The 16,148-nt window shown below is 43.9% G+C and overlaps 1 protein-coding gene across 1 annotated transcript; it reads left to right on the top strand.

The window, feature by feature from the left end:
- The first annotated feature begins 528 nt into the window (after nt 1-528).
- Nucleotides 529-15,329, top strand: LOC149331212 (phospholipase A1-like). The gene is made up of 5 exons (XM_089555427.1): nt 529-677; nt 3,744-4,052; nt 6,586-6,838; nt 9,395-9,583; nt 15,039-15,329. Exons 1-5 carry the CDS (start codon nt 633-635, stop codon nt 15,290-15,292), a joined length of 1,050 nt encoding a protein of 349 aa, XP_089411553.1. The 5' UTR covers nt 529-632; the 3' UTR covers nt 15,293-15,329.
- Nucleotides 15,330-16,148: the final 819 nt, after the last annotated feature.

Genomic DNA, 16,148 nt, shown 5'->3' with positions numbered 1-16,148 from the left:
GCACAGAGCTACGATACGCCTGGTGTCTGCTCTGTATGAACTATTCGCACTCTAGTTCTTACGAGTTCCGGTTCCTCGAAAGACGCCTGTGGGCTTTAGGCCGGTAATCCCATTGGCATCGCATAATGAACTTCTCAGAATCGGCATCCCATAGGACATGTAGGTGACAGCAGCAAAACGCATTTAACCCATAAGGAAAAACATATGGGTAACGCCTATAGGCAAATCCCACCACCCTCTACAAAACGAGACCTCCCGCCTCTTTGAGCGACATTACGACCAACGAGTAGGTGAATGAGTAACTTTTTGGATGTTGCATGAAACGATGTTCGATGCGATTGTTGCCAAAGTGCTCTACGCATACTTGTATATCACTGAAGAAAAGTTCAAAATCAAGGAAGGGATCAAGTGTCTCTAGTTCATTCATTACTTATTCAGCTCATTCTGAAGATCAATGAAGAAGGTAACAGTCACATTTTAACTGAACGGCACTTTAATTTTTTTTTCAGGCAATGCGAAGACTGCCATTCACGGTAGCTTTTCGTCTCCTATCTTTATACATCAATCGCAAGAATAATGTAAAACTAGTTTCAGAGCGTGCCTCGTCTTCTGGTGGGCTGGTTGACTCACTGATGGGGAAACTTAAAGACAGTTTAAAGACCTCTATCGTGAAACAAGTAAGATCCATGCTTATCTTCTATTTACTAAATGATAACGTGCGACTAGGCATCAGCGTTGCCGCACAGCAACGCCATTCTGACGACCAATAAGGTAGAACATTTTTTAAAGTGATGAATGATGATGATGATAATGAATTTTTATGGTGCAAGGGCATTTGTGGTCAATGAGTGCCATGACACAAGGTGTTTTCATATACTTAAGGTGGGGTCAAAGACCCAATTCCCAAGCATTTCACCTGAAAGAAGTCGAGCACCAGGCAGGGGAAAGCTTGTACCCATTGTATCACCGTTGGGTACACGGCGACACTCGGGATCGAACCCCGCACCTCCTGCATACTAGGGGGATGCTCAAGCGACTAGGCCATCACAGCAGTCAGAATTTTTTAAAACTGATTTGCCGTATCTTGTAATTGTGTTGGGCGGTTGCAACTGGCCCGTCTCCAGCATAGCATAGAATTCCATACGAAGAAGCTCGTAACTGAAGCTCATAATCTCATATTCAATATCATAATCACAATCTCATAATCAAGCTCATAATCTTGTTCTTCAATCCTCACAGTGACACACTGTATTCGTTACTGCTGTACTACAAAGTCAAATTCAAACGCGTACAAGCCATGACAATACCTCCATTGAGTAAAGCAGCACGTTTGAGCGCATCGACTAATTAATAAACGCTTTGGATCACAGTTGAGGTATACGTGGGGGCAACTTAAGAGAAGATCCAAGTTAGCTGCGATCCGTGTGATCGATATCATGTGCTGCTCCTTCGCGCTGACATAGTTCGTAAGTGAACACTCTTTTTTTCACAAAGCAACCTAAGATATAGCTCGTCCAATTGTTTGATACTCTTTGTGCTGTGTTCTAAGTACCAAGCGGATTGAAAAAAAAATGTAAAAAGGATACTTCCTGTTAATATTTTTTGTTGTTTTTAAGGGCTTGAGCTATTGTAAAAAGGACTCTTCCTGTTAACGACATTTTTGTTGTTATTTTTAAGAGTTTGAGCTCTTACTGCTTACGTTTGTCAAGGATGCCTGTCTGAAGGTTTGAAGGTTTATTTCCGCAACTAGGTGTTGCGAGGACAGCCAGGGAAAAAGCTGTATAGACAGCTTGAGAGGTCCTGGCTTCCTCTTACAGTGCAGCATTGACGGCGGCGGAATAGGACATGCAGTGAAGGTCCAATTGACCAAAACAGTAACCCCGTGGCCACACTTATGACATACCATCAGTGTGCGCGTAGCGCCGCATTTGGTACCTACAGTTTCGATCCGTTATACAGGGTGTTTCATCTAAGACTTTCTGCAATTTTTAAAAATAAGCTATTTGAATTAGATGCGCGCTTTTTCTGGCATAGCATTGTCAGTGGTGTAGTACATCATAATGCAGCTAAGACGTGCTAACTAGCAGGCTTGTTAACCAATATTTAATAGTTAACTTTTAAACTATTACCCTTGGGCTCCTTAATTATTTAGAGGCATGTAGCCCACCGTAAGTAATGTCAATATCCGTTTTTAGAATTTCCAGAACGCGATTATCCTCGGCGCTGTGGCCCAACAAATTTCGCCTACGTCGCGCCAAAATGCATGCGGTTTGAGAAGCTTGCAGGCAAAGCAACCTCTCCAGCGAACCTAACTCGTCGAAATAGCCAAAATTTGTTGGGCCACAGCGCCGAGGATAATCGCGTTCTCGAAATTCTAAAAACGAATATGGACATTACTTATGGCGGGCTACATGCCTCTAAATAATTAAGGAGCCCAAGGGTAATAGTTTAAAAGTTAACTATTAAATATTGGTTAACAAGCCTGCTAGTTAGCACGTCTTAGCTGCATTATGATGTACTACACCACTGACAATGCAATGCCAGAAAAAGCGGGCATCTAATTCAAATAGCTTATTTTTAAAAATTGCAGAAAGTCTTAGGTGAAACACCCTGTATATGTGTCAGTATAGCGGAAACGGAAGTGGGTCCCTCCCCCGGGACTACTATTTGAAGAAAGTTTGGGGGCTGCCTATTTGATGCAGAATTTTCCAAATTGTGTCAAATGACTTGCCATGTTCCTGAGGATACAACTACTGATTGAGATGAAGCCCAAAATATGTGTACGATTCCCACCGACGACCTTTCCATCCTCAAACCATGCATTCCGAGGACCTTCAGACGATCATTACGGTTGAGCCGTTTGTCTCAGAAGGTTCCGGATGCTGTCAAACGATTCGTCGAGTAGTGATGCACACGTTTATCGAATTTATTAGCTGATATAACGTGGAATTATACCGAATATAGCTAAGGTGGCTGTAAATCTCAATACTAGTACAAAAAAAGTATGTGGCGCTGCTTGTCTTAGAAGGGACGTTTCCGGAAAGAAAACATTCGCGGATGTTTGGATTTGGTTTTCTCCACGTTTGCTGAGCACACTAATGAAAATACTTGAAGCTCCCGTGGCAAACGTGGAACACTGAGGGAGTGTTGGCAGATAATTTTGTTTGATGCGATATTCAGCTTTCGTATTAACGCAAAGCATGCGCCCGCCAAAGCCCCTTGTGGCACGGCGCTGTTGTGAATAAATCTATATCCAATTATTAGCTGCGGAAATAAGTAAATATCCTTAAGCATGCAACTAATGAAAAACGCACTGGCCGCACCTTGCTCTGAGGGAAGTGCATCCGAGCCCCAACCGACCAAGCGCGAGCTCGACTGCTGGCTGCTGTGTGGAACTTTTTGCAGCGATAGCCGCATAAACTCTGAGGTCAGGCGAAATTATGGCGTCTTCTGCAGTGTCGATGCCTAGGCAAACCCTTTCTCACTCTTCCCCGTCATGCCCACCACCCCACCTTGCTCCCCCTCTTCCCCCCTTCCTCACAGCCCACCTACACCTATATTTTTACTTTATTCTGCCACACCAATACCCCAACACACTCAACAAAAGAAATTCACTATAGCATAATTCTGGCTACGGCTTACGCGTGCGAAAACGAGTGTAGAAGTACAAAGAGAAGAAAGTTTGTAACGATTCTAGTCCTAGCAAACGGGTGCCATTTCACGAGTTCTTTTTACATCCCCAGGCACTGTTTTTCATCAATATTCAGCGCTGGAACCACACTTGCTACGACGAATTAGGCTGCTTCAAAACAGAGAACAGAATGGGACTGCCCATTGGGGGTCCAGCGAAACCTAGCGCAGTCGGAACTACGTTTACTTTTTTTGGCAGCCGCAATGCTACGGGAGTGGTCGTCAACCACACTACGTGGAAGACGCATTTTAAACTTCACTCTTGGAATATGAAGAAACCACTCGCCGCCATTATACACGGTTTCACCGAAAATGGAAAAGCTGCATGGATGCATGAAACGAAGGATGCTTTTATTGAATACGTAAGAAAAAATTTTCAACTTTTTGCCATACGGATCACAGAATCGCTCATTTTTATATTAGGCACTAAGCTGCCATAACAGTGTTGTGATAAACGCACCATTCTTTTCTTTAAGTGAAGTACGAACAACTCATTTGTCATGCAGAGTTTATTAGTGGACAAGGAAGCAAAGCTGTGATATGACATAGACAAGGTTAGACGCGATGTCTGTTCTGGCAGAAGAGTGCGCGACTTTCAGGAAAAGTCAGTAACTTTTAAATTGTGGCACCCCACAAACCCTATGAACACGCGAGGGTATCCCTGTTACTTGGTTTCCAATGAGGTGGTGGGGAGGCAAGGATTAAAAGGTGTCCTCTCCTTCGTGGTGTTTAGATTTACCAGCGCCAAGTCCACACCTGTCAGAGCCTCAAGGTCACGTCGCTCCGAAGAATGACCTTCAAGCGGTGGAGCGGTGATGTGGCTGGGACGTCATACCATTGGGTTTAGTTTTGGGTTCCTGCGTATCCTGCCCCGATTCTGATTGGCCCCGATGCTTCAGGCGCGCGCGCGACTGCCGGGTACCTGGCGCCATCTGGCGCCGTCTAGGCAATTAGCGGTACCCTGGTACCGGTAACAAGGTACACAGTATGCTAAAGGTGCATAATGTCTCGAGGAAGGTGCCGTTCCCCATGCGACGTGCGGCTAGCATTATATGAGTTGCTGATATTAGGTATCCTGCCGCCACCGCCATCATCATCATAGGCCAGACTACGCTCACTGCAGGTCAAAGGCCTCTTTGATGTCTCTTCAATTAACCTTGTCCTTTGCCAGGTCGTACACAACACCGCTGATTGTTGGGGCCTGATGCAAAGTACGTTTGAACGAGCAGCTGCTCTTCTGGTGAAACTGGTGTCTGTGTTATTATGTAGAATTTTCTTTGTGTCCTGAAGGGTAGCTAAGTGTACAGTTAGAGGTCCTGTGACTTACAAAGCCCTGTAGTATTAAGCGTTTAATCAAATACTCTTTGAATGGTTTTGTTCGATAACTTGGTGGTATCGAACCTTACACTTGGCCTGGTGTGCACTCGGAAGGAATGCTTGAGAGGAGTGGTAGGTATTTTAGCACGCGTGTATAAGTCTTAGGATAATAGCATCGGGAGGAAAATAGCTCAGTATAATCGATTACTGTCTGTAATTACGTGGCTGTAATGGAGCATTAAAATAAGCTACATTTCAGATGAAGCAGTTGTAATGAATTAATCATCTGTAACTTGTAGAACACTGATTTTACTAATTTATTCCACATGACTGCAATGAAAGAACACATTACCTGAGCTTTGTCTCCGTGCCAGTTACGGAGTCGCCAAGAGTGAGATCGCGCCTTTGCATTCATCATAACGTCATTTTCATGTAACCCATGTGTCCACTGGCCAGTTATTGATAACGAGCTGGATATGATGCTCTAACATTGCCACAAATACTCTGCTTGATAGGGCTGTCAATAGATGTGCAAACGGCTGAGCGCACTCTACACGTCACAAATATTTTTGGCTTGGGAGCCTACTTGCCACTTGGGAAGGGGTACAGCGCGGGAGAAACAAGCCAATCTCTCAGTGTGCCTTGGTTCACCCGCGCTGTGTATTACCAGTGTCACACCTTACTAGAACAATCCGCCATCTTAATATATCGGAAATATTATTGAGAGGCTGGGTGAATTGCCCGGCTGGCGCGTTTTCCTCTGTGCACTTATCTTCAAAGTTCCAGAAGCTTACCGTCAGGTATTGCTGTCCACAACTGGTAGAGAGGTGCTTGAAGTGGTAAGGCAATACGTCTATTTAGGGCAGGTAGTGACCCCTTGATTCGGGCCATCAGAGGGAAATAATTAGAATAAGAATGGGGTCGAGCGCATATAGCAGGCTCTCTCAGATCATGAATGGCAGTTAACCAATATCCTTCAAGAGAAAAGTATACAACAGCTGTATCTTACCGCGACTCACCCATGGGGCAGAAACGTAGAGGATAACAAAGCGGGTCTAGCCTAAGTAAAGGAAAACGCAGCGAGCTATGGAAAGAAAAACGATAGGTGTAAAGTTAAGAGACCGGAAGCTCACAAAGTCAGCGAGGGAACAAACGCGGCTTAATGACATCCTAGTCGAAATAAAGAGGAAGAAATGGGCTTGGGCAGGGCATGCAATGCGAAGGCAAGATAACCGCTGGTCCTTAAGGGTGACGGAGTGGATTCCAAGAGAAAGGAAACGTAGCAGGGGAGGGCAGAAAGTTAGGTGGGCGGATGAGACTAAGAAGTTTGCGGGGATACAGTGGCGGCAACTGACAAAGGACAGAGTTAATTGGAGAGACAAGTAGGCGTGGCCAGGTTGATGATGATGATTGCGGTCCTTGTATCACTCTGCAGACCATGTAAATTGGTCTTATACAGGATAATTAGTAAGATATTTGCTCGTATAGTGATTAAACGTACGTAACAGTTCTTGGTGCGAGGCGTTTTAAAACACTGCCTTATCTTGACTGCACACCCCGATGTGGCCACCCTTTCAGGCAAACTACAATGTCATTATCGTTGACTGGGGCCCTGGAGCAGCACTTCCGAACTACGCAGTTGCAGCAGCCAACACTCCGATTCCTGGCGCCCTGCTGTCTCTGCTGCTGAAGGAAATGGCTAAATCGGCCAAAGGCACTAGTTTTTACTCCAGAGTTTACCTCGTTGGGTTCAGTCTGGGAGCACAGGTTGCTGGTTTCTGTGGCAGGCATCACTACAAGGCTAACGGACGCCTACTTTACCGAATTACAGGTAAGCTTTCTACAGACACGGTGCGGCTGAGAACCCTGTGTCCTACAAGTAAATGATCGTGCACCCAACACTTTACGAAGGCTATGTGCGAACAAAAAATGTACACAGCCTTATTTAGGCTCATACGCACTTTAAGCAACTCATTTTACTTCGACACATTTTGCGTGCGTAATGAAATGTATAAATTTCATTACACATTGCGTTCAACGTAAGCTGCGCCAGGACTAGTTGATCGTGAAAGATTAAAGTTTTATTATTTACTGTACAACGAAAAAACATGAATAGACAAAAACCGATATATTCAACCCGCAAATACGCGTACGACCCGATCACTCCACAACAGAAATGTTAAGGATTTCACGTGCAAAACCAACGTGTTCAAGAACTCTTTTTTTCCCTAGGACGACACGTAACTGGAATGCAGTGGATGCCCAAACCGTTGAATGCCCCACTCTTGATGCGTTCACAGACGCACTCCTGAGTAAAAAACGAAATGTATTGTAACCTGCTCTGAGCCTGCTCTTGTGCCCCGTGTTCACCTCTTACGCCCCCGACACATTTTCCTTGTTTCTTGTTTTTCCCCGGTCACAATCAAACCCTGTACAAAGAACCGTGCGAATTTTGTCGCTGTTGACCATCTGTTATCTTGAAGAGCGTTTTCTTGTCATGTGCATATATTCTGTACGGTCATGGCCATCCACTCCTGCCCAAGACCTTGCATAAGGTTGGCAGTACCTGTAAAATAAATAAATATAGGCAGTTGTGATCATGTCAATATACTTGCGAGATGACCGCAACATGTTATTTCCCACATATAAATTGAGTTTCTTCGCCTCATATTTAGAAAAACACTTTCAGAGTTGTAAAAAAATTGACGAAGGTCGATTTCAGCTGTTGGCTTCAAGCGAGTTCAGTGTAATTTGTTTTTCTTTAGCCTAAAATAAAGCACCAATTATGAAGCGCTCCGGCGTCGCTATACAGACACCGCAAAACCTCTTATATTACCGTTAATAGTATATAACCTCCTGATATTATATAAACCCCTAATAATATATAAACGCCTAATATTACCGCTTTAAAACGTAGCCCAACTGAAAGATCACGATACGCAATGCCACAGTTAACGAATGGGCTGGCGACTGCAGACATGGTTGCGTAACTATCAGCGCGGGCAGTTTGTTTTGTTAGAATCATGGTGCTTGAGCAGGAGCGCGACCATAACGTCGCCCTTTTTCTGTGCGATGCCGTATGTGTGTGCGCTGTCGCGGTGCAGCTTTGATAGCGTGAGCCGGTAGCCAAGTGTCCCATTCGGGCGCTGTGCCCACTTAACATGGAAGCAACCTAAACACTATCAATTTCCTTTCATCCGAAGCACATGTCCTCTAGTGGGGACGCATTGAAATCTAGTTTGATGTGAAAAAATTGTGCGGAGACAATACCAAGATAGGAAACAAAAATGAATGAGGAAAACTGATTTTAAAATGGACACCATCAAGCTTTGCACAAGCTTTGATACGGTTTCAGTGAGTGTGTTTTCGTTTGCTTTTTTTTTGCAAGAGCGAGTGGTTTATATTTCCTAAGACGTGCTTATTTGTTTACACAAAATCTAATATAGCCTAGATATATAGGGCCCTGCCAAAATTGCATAATCAGTCATTCAGAAAAAGTGAAAATGTTCTTATGGGTTCTTGGCATGCTGCTTACCAGAATCCTAAAACTTGAATCCCCGCCTCCCTCTAACAACCCCCATTGGATATTCATTAGCCGCCTCTAGGTGATGAACACTGCCAAGAGAGTGGTTCAAGCGCTCTTGGACTAATGGGGTCGGTATTACAAGGAAAAAGCTAAGAGGAACATCTCATAACGTCTTTGAAGTCTAGACTTAAAGAATAAACTCAGAAGCATCTTGGAAAAATACCCACACGCGACAAAGCAGTGACAGTTTCTAGCCTTGTTTCGGTTTCTAACCGAGTACGCATTTCGCTGGAGTAACGTTTCATAAAAACACCGCGCAACAAGTTCTATTACAGTATGACAATCAAGGAGGGCCTAATTCTCAAGATTCAGTGCTCAAAAGAGCCTTCGGAGAGAGAGAAAACAACGTCATCAAAGTAGGACGGCCTGCGGAAGGTTAGCTGGTTACGTCGTGCTTCCTTATAGCATTTCTTTTCTTTATGGTATAGCCCGAGTCAAGGCGCATGCCGGTTTTTTGTGCTATAATGCATTATGGGGCCTCTGCGTCCCTGAAGTATTTCAACTTTCGGAAAATTTTTGTGCGACGTTTTCCGCACAACGAAAAGTTTCGGAATTGTGTTTGGACAAGCGTGATCACTTCAGGATGATTCGATTAGAGAGGTCGCAGGCTGGACTTTCGTGACGGTGTCCACCAATGCTGAGTCATGTTCTCGCGGGTGCACGCAGCTGTGGTACTTTCGCTTTGTCAATTCAGGGACTCTACCAAAATTTCAGACGAGGATAATATAACCTTATGCTTCAAAAGATTGTTCATACCCGAGAACAGGGCAAGAAATTTCAAGTCCACTCTTTTCTTTTCAGGTCTAGACCCCGCTGGTCCGTTGTTTGAGTCGACAAATGTGGAGCTATCGAAAACAGATGCCAAGTTCGTTGACATCATTCACACTAACGCCGGCGAGCTCAAAGACTATAAATTTGGAATCATAAGCTCTACGGGGCATGTTGACTTTCATCCCAATGGAGGATCAGATCAGCCGAACTGTACCGATAGTAAGCTCTATGAACTATTCTTATAAGCAGTCTGAAAATAGAATTGCTTTCATCTTGAGCTTTCGCTCCAGTTCCAGTTCTGTTCCAGGTTTTGGTTCGGTGTATCTAGCCATCGTGGGGGTGAAATTGAAGGCGGTGATAGATACGCATAGTGTGAGAGTTTCAAAACTAAGTACCAATTAACTGGGGAGAATATTGCAAGGTAAAACTCAAAACGAAGGTCATCCATAAAAAAAGTTAAATTGAACTTATGGTACCCGTTCCATTGTCCACGAAAAAGAAATCAGACAGTCATAATCAAATGAAAGCACAGTGGAACGTTACAGCCGCTGTGGCAGCTCAGTGGTCACGGTGCTTGGCTGCTGATACATAAGACGCGGGTTCGATCCCGGCCACGGCGATCGTACTTCGATGGAGGCAAGATGCTGGAGGCCTGTGTACTGAGCGATGTCCGCGCACGTTAAAGAACCTCATGTGGTCCAAATTTCGGAGCCCTTCACTACGGCGTCGCTCATAGCTTCAGTCGCTTTGGGACGTTGAACCCCATAACCTAAAACTAACATTAATGTTACAAAAAAGAAAAGACAAACACATGTCGCTCTTAGTATCAGAACACACGACCTCTGCACATCGCGTGTAGTGCTCTACCATCAACTTTTGCTCACTTTGACGGTAGATCCCTTTTTTATGCGTTTCCTCGGCCCAATAGCTGTGCCACGTCCACCACGGGAGTATCTGCTTCTACCGCAAGCGCAAGCTGTGTCCCATTGCCACAGATTGCACGTGCTCAAAAGCACTCGCTGCCGAGCCAAAGTACCCACTGTGGCGAGGCCCTCTTCGATACCATCCACACTGCATGGTCAGGATTTAGCAAGAGAGTTTTCGTTTAAGCGCTATTCCGACGAGGTCGATACCGAAACCAAATACTCTATAGAAGACAAGCAATAGAGCTGTGCTTTCGCAAACTGTGTTGTCGTTCCAACGTCGTGTTCATTCAAGAGTAAACCTCCCCCACAGTGTCAGGGTAACTTCCAGCTTTCAAGTAAGAGACATCTGTAAGCTGTCTCTTTTTCCCTGAAGGCTCATGCGTGAAGCATGTAACGGCGCTTTGTTCGTACTTCTTAAGCTCCAACCATCTCATCCACATGGATAAAAGATGAACACAATTTTCAGTGTTATGCGCTTTTTTTATTCAGGATGAGCTGTACGTAATTTGAATCTCTATTTTCAACCGAGCTTCGTACACTGCAAGGCAAAAGCAGCTCCCGAAGTAATCAGACAGCTTTCACAGTGTTTGGTCAGGCAACACTGAGGCATTGTCCTTTCCAGTTTGCGGTCATTGACCCATAAATCTTCAGCTGAAACGTGCACCTAGTCACGTTAACCCGTGGACAGTGAGTGTGCTTTTAGAGGAGTGATATTTTTTGTGCTTTTCGAAACTGAGCAAGCACAGGTTCAAGCAACGCTGTCAAACAAGTTTTCTCTCGAATTTCGAGTCAATGCAACTGAAACTTCTGCTCAACTTCAAAAGAGCCAAGAGAACGCTGCAGTGTCAGGAGCCACTTTTTGATGTGGTTCAGAGCATCTTCAGAAGGCTGAGAACCCGTTGAAGATGACCAGTGGTCGCGAAGGCAGTCAGCGTCAAAAACGGATGGAAACGTGGGACAATTCAGAGACTTGCGACAACATGACCGTCGTTTAACAGTCAGATTGCTTGCAGGTCATTGAATTTTAACGAATCACCTGTTCAAAAAATATTGACAATAATTGCGGATAAAAAAAATTTGTGCCTTATGGCTTGCTATGGAAAGAAAAATGATAGGTGTAACGTTAAGATACCGGGGGCGGGCAGAGTAGGTGAGGGAACAAAAGCACGTTAATGACAGCCTGGTCGAAATGAAGAGGAAAAAATGGGCTTGGGCAGGGCATGTAATGAGAACATGATGTAAGATTAGCGGAAAAGTAACACGATGGACGGAAAGGAAACGACGCATACAAGCGCTTGTCTGCGTCGGTTCCTTCCCTTCCCTCGTGTTCCTTTTGCGCCATTGTTACATCAAGAATGTTATCCAACTTGCCACACTTTCGGCTTTGCTTAATGTAATGCGAACGCAAGATAACCGGTGGTCCTTAAGAGTAACGGCTTCCAAGTGGATTCCAAGAGAAGGCAAGCGTAGCAGGGGACGGCAGAGAGTTAGGTGGGCGGATGAGATGAAGTCTGCGGGGATGCGGTGGCCGCAGCTGGCAAATGCCAGGGTTAATTGGAGAGAATGGGAGAGGCCTTTGCCCTGGCAAGGGCTTAGTCAGGCTGATAAAGATGAAATTGTTCCCAAAAGCCTCAATTCTGAGCAAAAATACACGAGGAAGGAACTGTGCTTTGTCCAACTGGAGTGGATTCAGAAGGATCCATACTTTCTCACAAACGTCATTACGGATGAAGAAACATATATGTTAAAGTACGATCCAGAAACCAAAAAGGTCAAAGTGAGAAGACTTAAAGAGCAAATGAAAGAAAATTAGTTTGGCACGACGGAAAGAATAAAACAAGCTGGAACCGACCAGCTGAAAGCCATTCCGATTTCTGCGTTCCATGACTGCTATCAAAAAAGGAAAGAACGACCAAGACTGTATCATTTCCAGAGTGGAGTACTTTGGAAGGGCAGAGTTGAGTTGATTTCTTGCTGAATTATAAATACAGTTATCTATTGAAAATTATTATTGCTCTGTTTGCAGGTCTATCTCTCCCCTGCACCAGGGGCGGCCGACTTATCTCTGCAAACTTTCTAATTTCACCCACCCAGCCGACACACTGTGAGGCCGTGCTGCATTTATTTTCCTTTGGAACCCACTTTATAATCGTCTGAGACCATTCCCTATCTTCTATTCGCATCACATGCCCTGCCCTTGGTCATTTCTTTTCATTGATTTCGAATAGGATGCCATTAACTCGCGTTTGTTCCCCGACCCACTGTTCTTTTTTTTTTCCTGTTTCTCACAGCTGCCTCTATCGTTTTACTTGTTATACATAGCTCTGCTCTGCTCAGCTTATTTCAACCATTTTCGTTAGCACCACGCTTATACCTCTCAGAAATGAGCCGTAATAATTTGCAAATATTTCTTGAAGTCGGCGTTGGTCTTGAAGTGTACACAAAACAACGTACTCAACAATTCTTGACAAAAGCATTTTAAGGCGGGAACAAGTTTATGATCGCAATTTTTTCATATAATGTGAGGTTTCACTGTAACAATCGATATATCCGGAGATGAACCGATGGAAGTCTTGTATATTTGTCTATTAACGCTTTTGCTATCGATAGAAGCGTTCCATGTTGGTTTTCCATGGCAGTCATAGCTGTTCGATGCTATAGATGGAAACGCTCTAAAAGAAAGATTTTGCAACATGTCACAAGAATGGACCATTGCCTTCAATATTTTCGTAAGAGTGTCTTACAATTTTCAAAATTTCAAAAGTTTTGACCGAGAATGTCGGACATGAAGGAGCAGATGAATGTTTTAAAGACCCACGGCCGACATCTGCAAACAGCACAGACCACTGGAATGTCATGTGAATGTTGTATAGAAAGACTGGCACGTGTGAAGCATGTGTGACTGGCATATGTGACTGACACAACGCCTGTGTCTGTCTCTCTGTCTCTTCTTCTTCCATCCCGTCCGTCAGCGCCGTTTAGTCGTACCATTCAATGTGTGAAGAAAACTGAGTCGTAGCTGGCGCCACCCCTTTCATTGCATCCTAGCCATCCACTCATCTCCAAAGGATGTTCAAATTTGGTTTCAACGTCCACGAGTTGGGGTGAAGATTGGTGGGACGTCCACTAAATGTTTCTGGAAGTGCTTAGGCAGCCATGTTCGCCTAATGCACATTGCGTGGATGTTTTCGTGGGATATTTATTATTATTTATCATAATGCGGTCCGTAACACGTTTTGTGGGCGTCCCGTGGATGTCCGTAAATGTTTTTCCGAAATATCTCTCAAGGAAAGCCAGCTCACGGTGATGGAATTTAAGCTTTTTGGGTAAGAATATAATAGGTATAGTTGATTTCATGGAAAATTAAATATACAATCAAGATGTCTTCACCCAGCATCCGAACAAGCAAGTTACTAGTATAAATGAAATGCGGACCCGTCCGGGGTTCTTCAGTTAAATATTCTGGTGCCTTGCAATGCTGATTTTTGCTCTGACGCAACCATGACTCTTTTCGGCTACGAAGTAAAAAAATTTCCTCTGTTGCGTGGAAAATGGAACCGTCAAAACCTTAGCAAGACCTTGGCTCGTCATAGACGTCACAGTTTGGCTTCAAAAACGTGTACATAATTTTTTAATTTGTTTTAATCAGGTCAGAAGCTTGATCTGGCACATTGAAGAGCACCATTATATTGACTTGTTTTTTAATTGGCTGGACCACCAAATTTTTTGCTCCAGAGTTTTTAAAGTGTAGCGGTTGAGGCATTAGTAAATTTCCGTGTGCCTAGTGCGTAAGTTCATTTATGCCTCTCATATTGCGATAAATGTTTGCTGCTTTTCATACATTATAAAAACTTCTTGTGTCTACTGCTTTCCAGAAAAAATTTTAGTCATAATGCTTTCAAGAAAAAGTTGTAGTCAGTATAAGTTATTACTGCCAGCTTTGCACAGGGCCATTTTGTGTCACTCTGCGAATGTTGAGATGCCTCTGAAAACTGGGGTCAAATATATTAGCTCTCATTTATTCATTTATCATAAAGTGCGACATCGTAGAACTTTAGTTTTTCAATCAACAGGAGCACAGTTTCTTCCATGCCCTAATAAATCATTTTCTTCTGCACTGTTCTAATTTTTTCATTGGTTGGCGCATTAGCAGCAAAAAAACATGTAGTTTATAACCATGCACCATGCCATGTAAGAGCCACCATCGTAAGTTCGCGGCATATGAATGAGTAATTTTTTTTTGTATTGAGGTTGCATTAATGAATCAATGAGCCCACAGTTAGCATTTCTGCACTTTTTGCTAGCCAAAGCTTTGGCAAAAAGACAAAGGGGGAAACTGCGGGCTCGTGCGCACTGCTAAGAATGAAGCAGGTCTAAATGAAGTCCGCAAGGTAACACTAATATCGAACATGAACTTAAACTGGGACATAAAAGGGATTGCAGTTGCTTTCAGATTGACAGTCCCAGTTACACCTAAAAAATGTTACGTGGACATGTGTGGACATCCCTTGAATGTTTCAAATAACCGTGTTCGATATACACATTACATATTTGGGACATTCAAGCTTAGCTGGGATGCGCCTTAGTTTTCTCCTTTCGCGCCTTCTCCCAAAATAAGCTTGAATGAGCGCTACCCCAAACCGAAAAGGTATTTAAATGAAGATATATCAACAGTGGTAGAGTGAACCAAGAAGAAATCCTCATGGCCCATGTTCACAACTAGAATTCTCATGAAGTTATTTTTGCAGGTCTCAGGGATGTGAGCTGCAGTCACGGTCGAGCACCGGCAATGTTTCTCGAATCTCTGAAGAACCGAAGATGCTCTTTCACCGCATACTTTTGCGCGGGTGGCTGGAAACAATATCAAAGCTGTAAACGGCTAGCGAAGCTCTCCAACATTGGAGAAATGGGATACCGCAGCATCAGCAAAAAAGGGAGAGGAGATGAATATCTTGAAACACGCGGGTTGTCGCCGTACTGCATTTATTACGGCGAGAAATGACAAGGTGTACGGGTTCTATAATAAAAATTCCGAAGCATCCTATGTTGTCAGTGCTCTCGCTCTCACTCTCTATAAATATGTCGAGGGCTTTCTCCATTTAAGTGCCTGGTTGTGCCCGAAAAATTTAATCTTCTCCGGCTTAAGGAGCGACAACTGCGCGTTTTGTAAGACTGCTGCTCAATTCTTTTATTGCTAATGTCGGAAGATGTTTCTGAGAATCACGGTGCAATGGCAACTGTAAAGAAATTTGTGACAATGAAGCTGCGTTAGGTTGTGAAATGAATGGTATTAAAAGGGAAATTATTGTCATTATCAGCACGAAGACAGACAAGCTGCAGGACCTTTTTCTTGTAAGTGATACGATGCAAAACAGGACTTGGAATTCAGAGTAGTGTTCAACATCTAGTATCAAGGCTTTTCGATTAAAAGAAAAGCCGGCGTAGCAATCTGTTCATGTTTGGCATCACTACAACTAGTACCGAAAAAGAGCAAAACCTAAAGGGACCGGTTGTAGATGATACGGTTCAAAAGGCCGTAGGTCCTCAGGCTGAAAGAGTTGAGCGAATGCACTGTCTTGGTAGAGTCCATTCAGGAAAACGTTGACCAACCATTGTAACCAAAATTGTAAAATAATGGGCCTCAGCCTGCACAGCCTAGTCATAACAGGCTTAATCGAATTGAAATATGAAATAATCGGTCCTAAGAGTGACAAGTGAACGTTTTGCGCGCGAAAATAAAAGAAAGTTGGAAAGCGCTACAGGTAACAGCAAAACCGCATGCCGTGGTGCGGGCCTAGAAAGACACCCCTCATCTGTCCTGGGAAACGACGGAAAGTAGGCGGTATCAAAGGCAGAGA

This window comes from Amblyomma mixtum, chromosome 8 (assembly GCF_055824585.1).
Source record: "Amblyomma mixtum isolate Tamu chromosome 8, ASM5582458v1, whole genome shotgun sequence".
NCBI classification, from domain to species: Eukaryota; Metazoa; Arthropoda; class Arachnida; order Ixodida; family Ixodidae; genus Amblyomma; species Amblyomma mixtum.
Note: the sequence above shows the minus strand (reverse complement) of the source record. Positions and strands in the feature narration are given on the sequence as shown.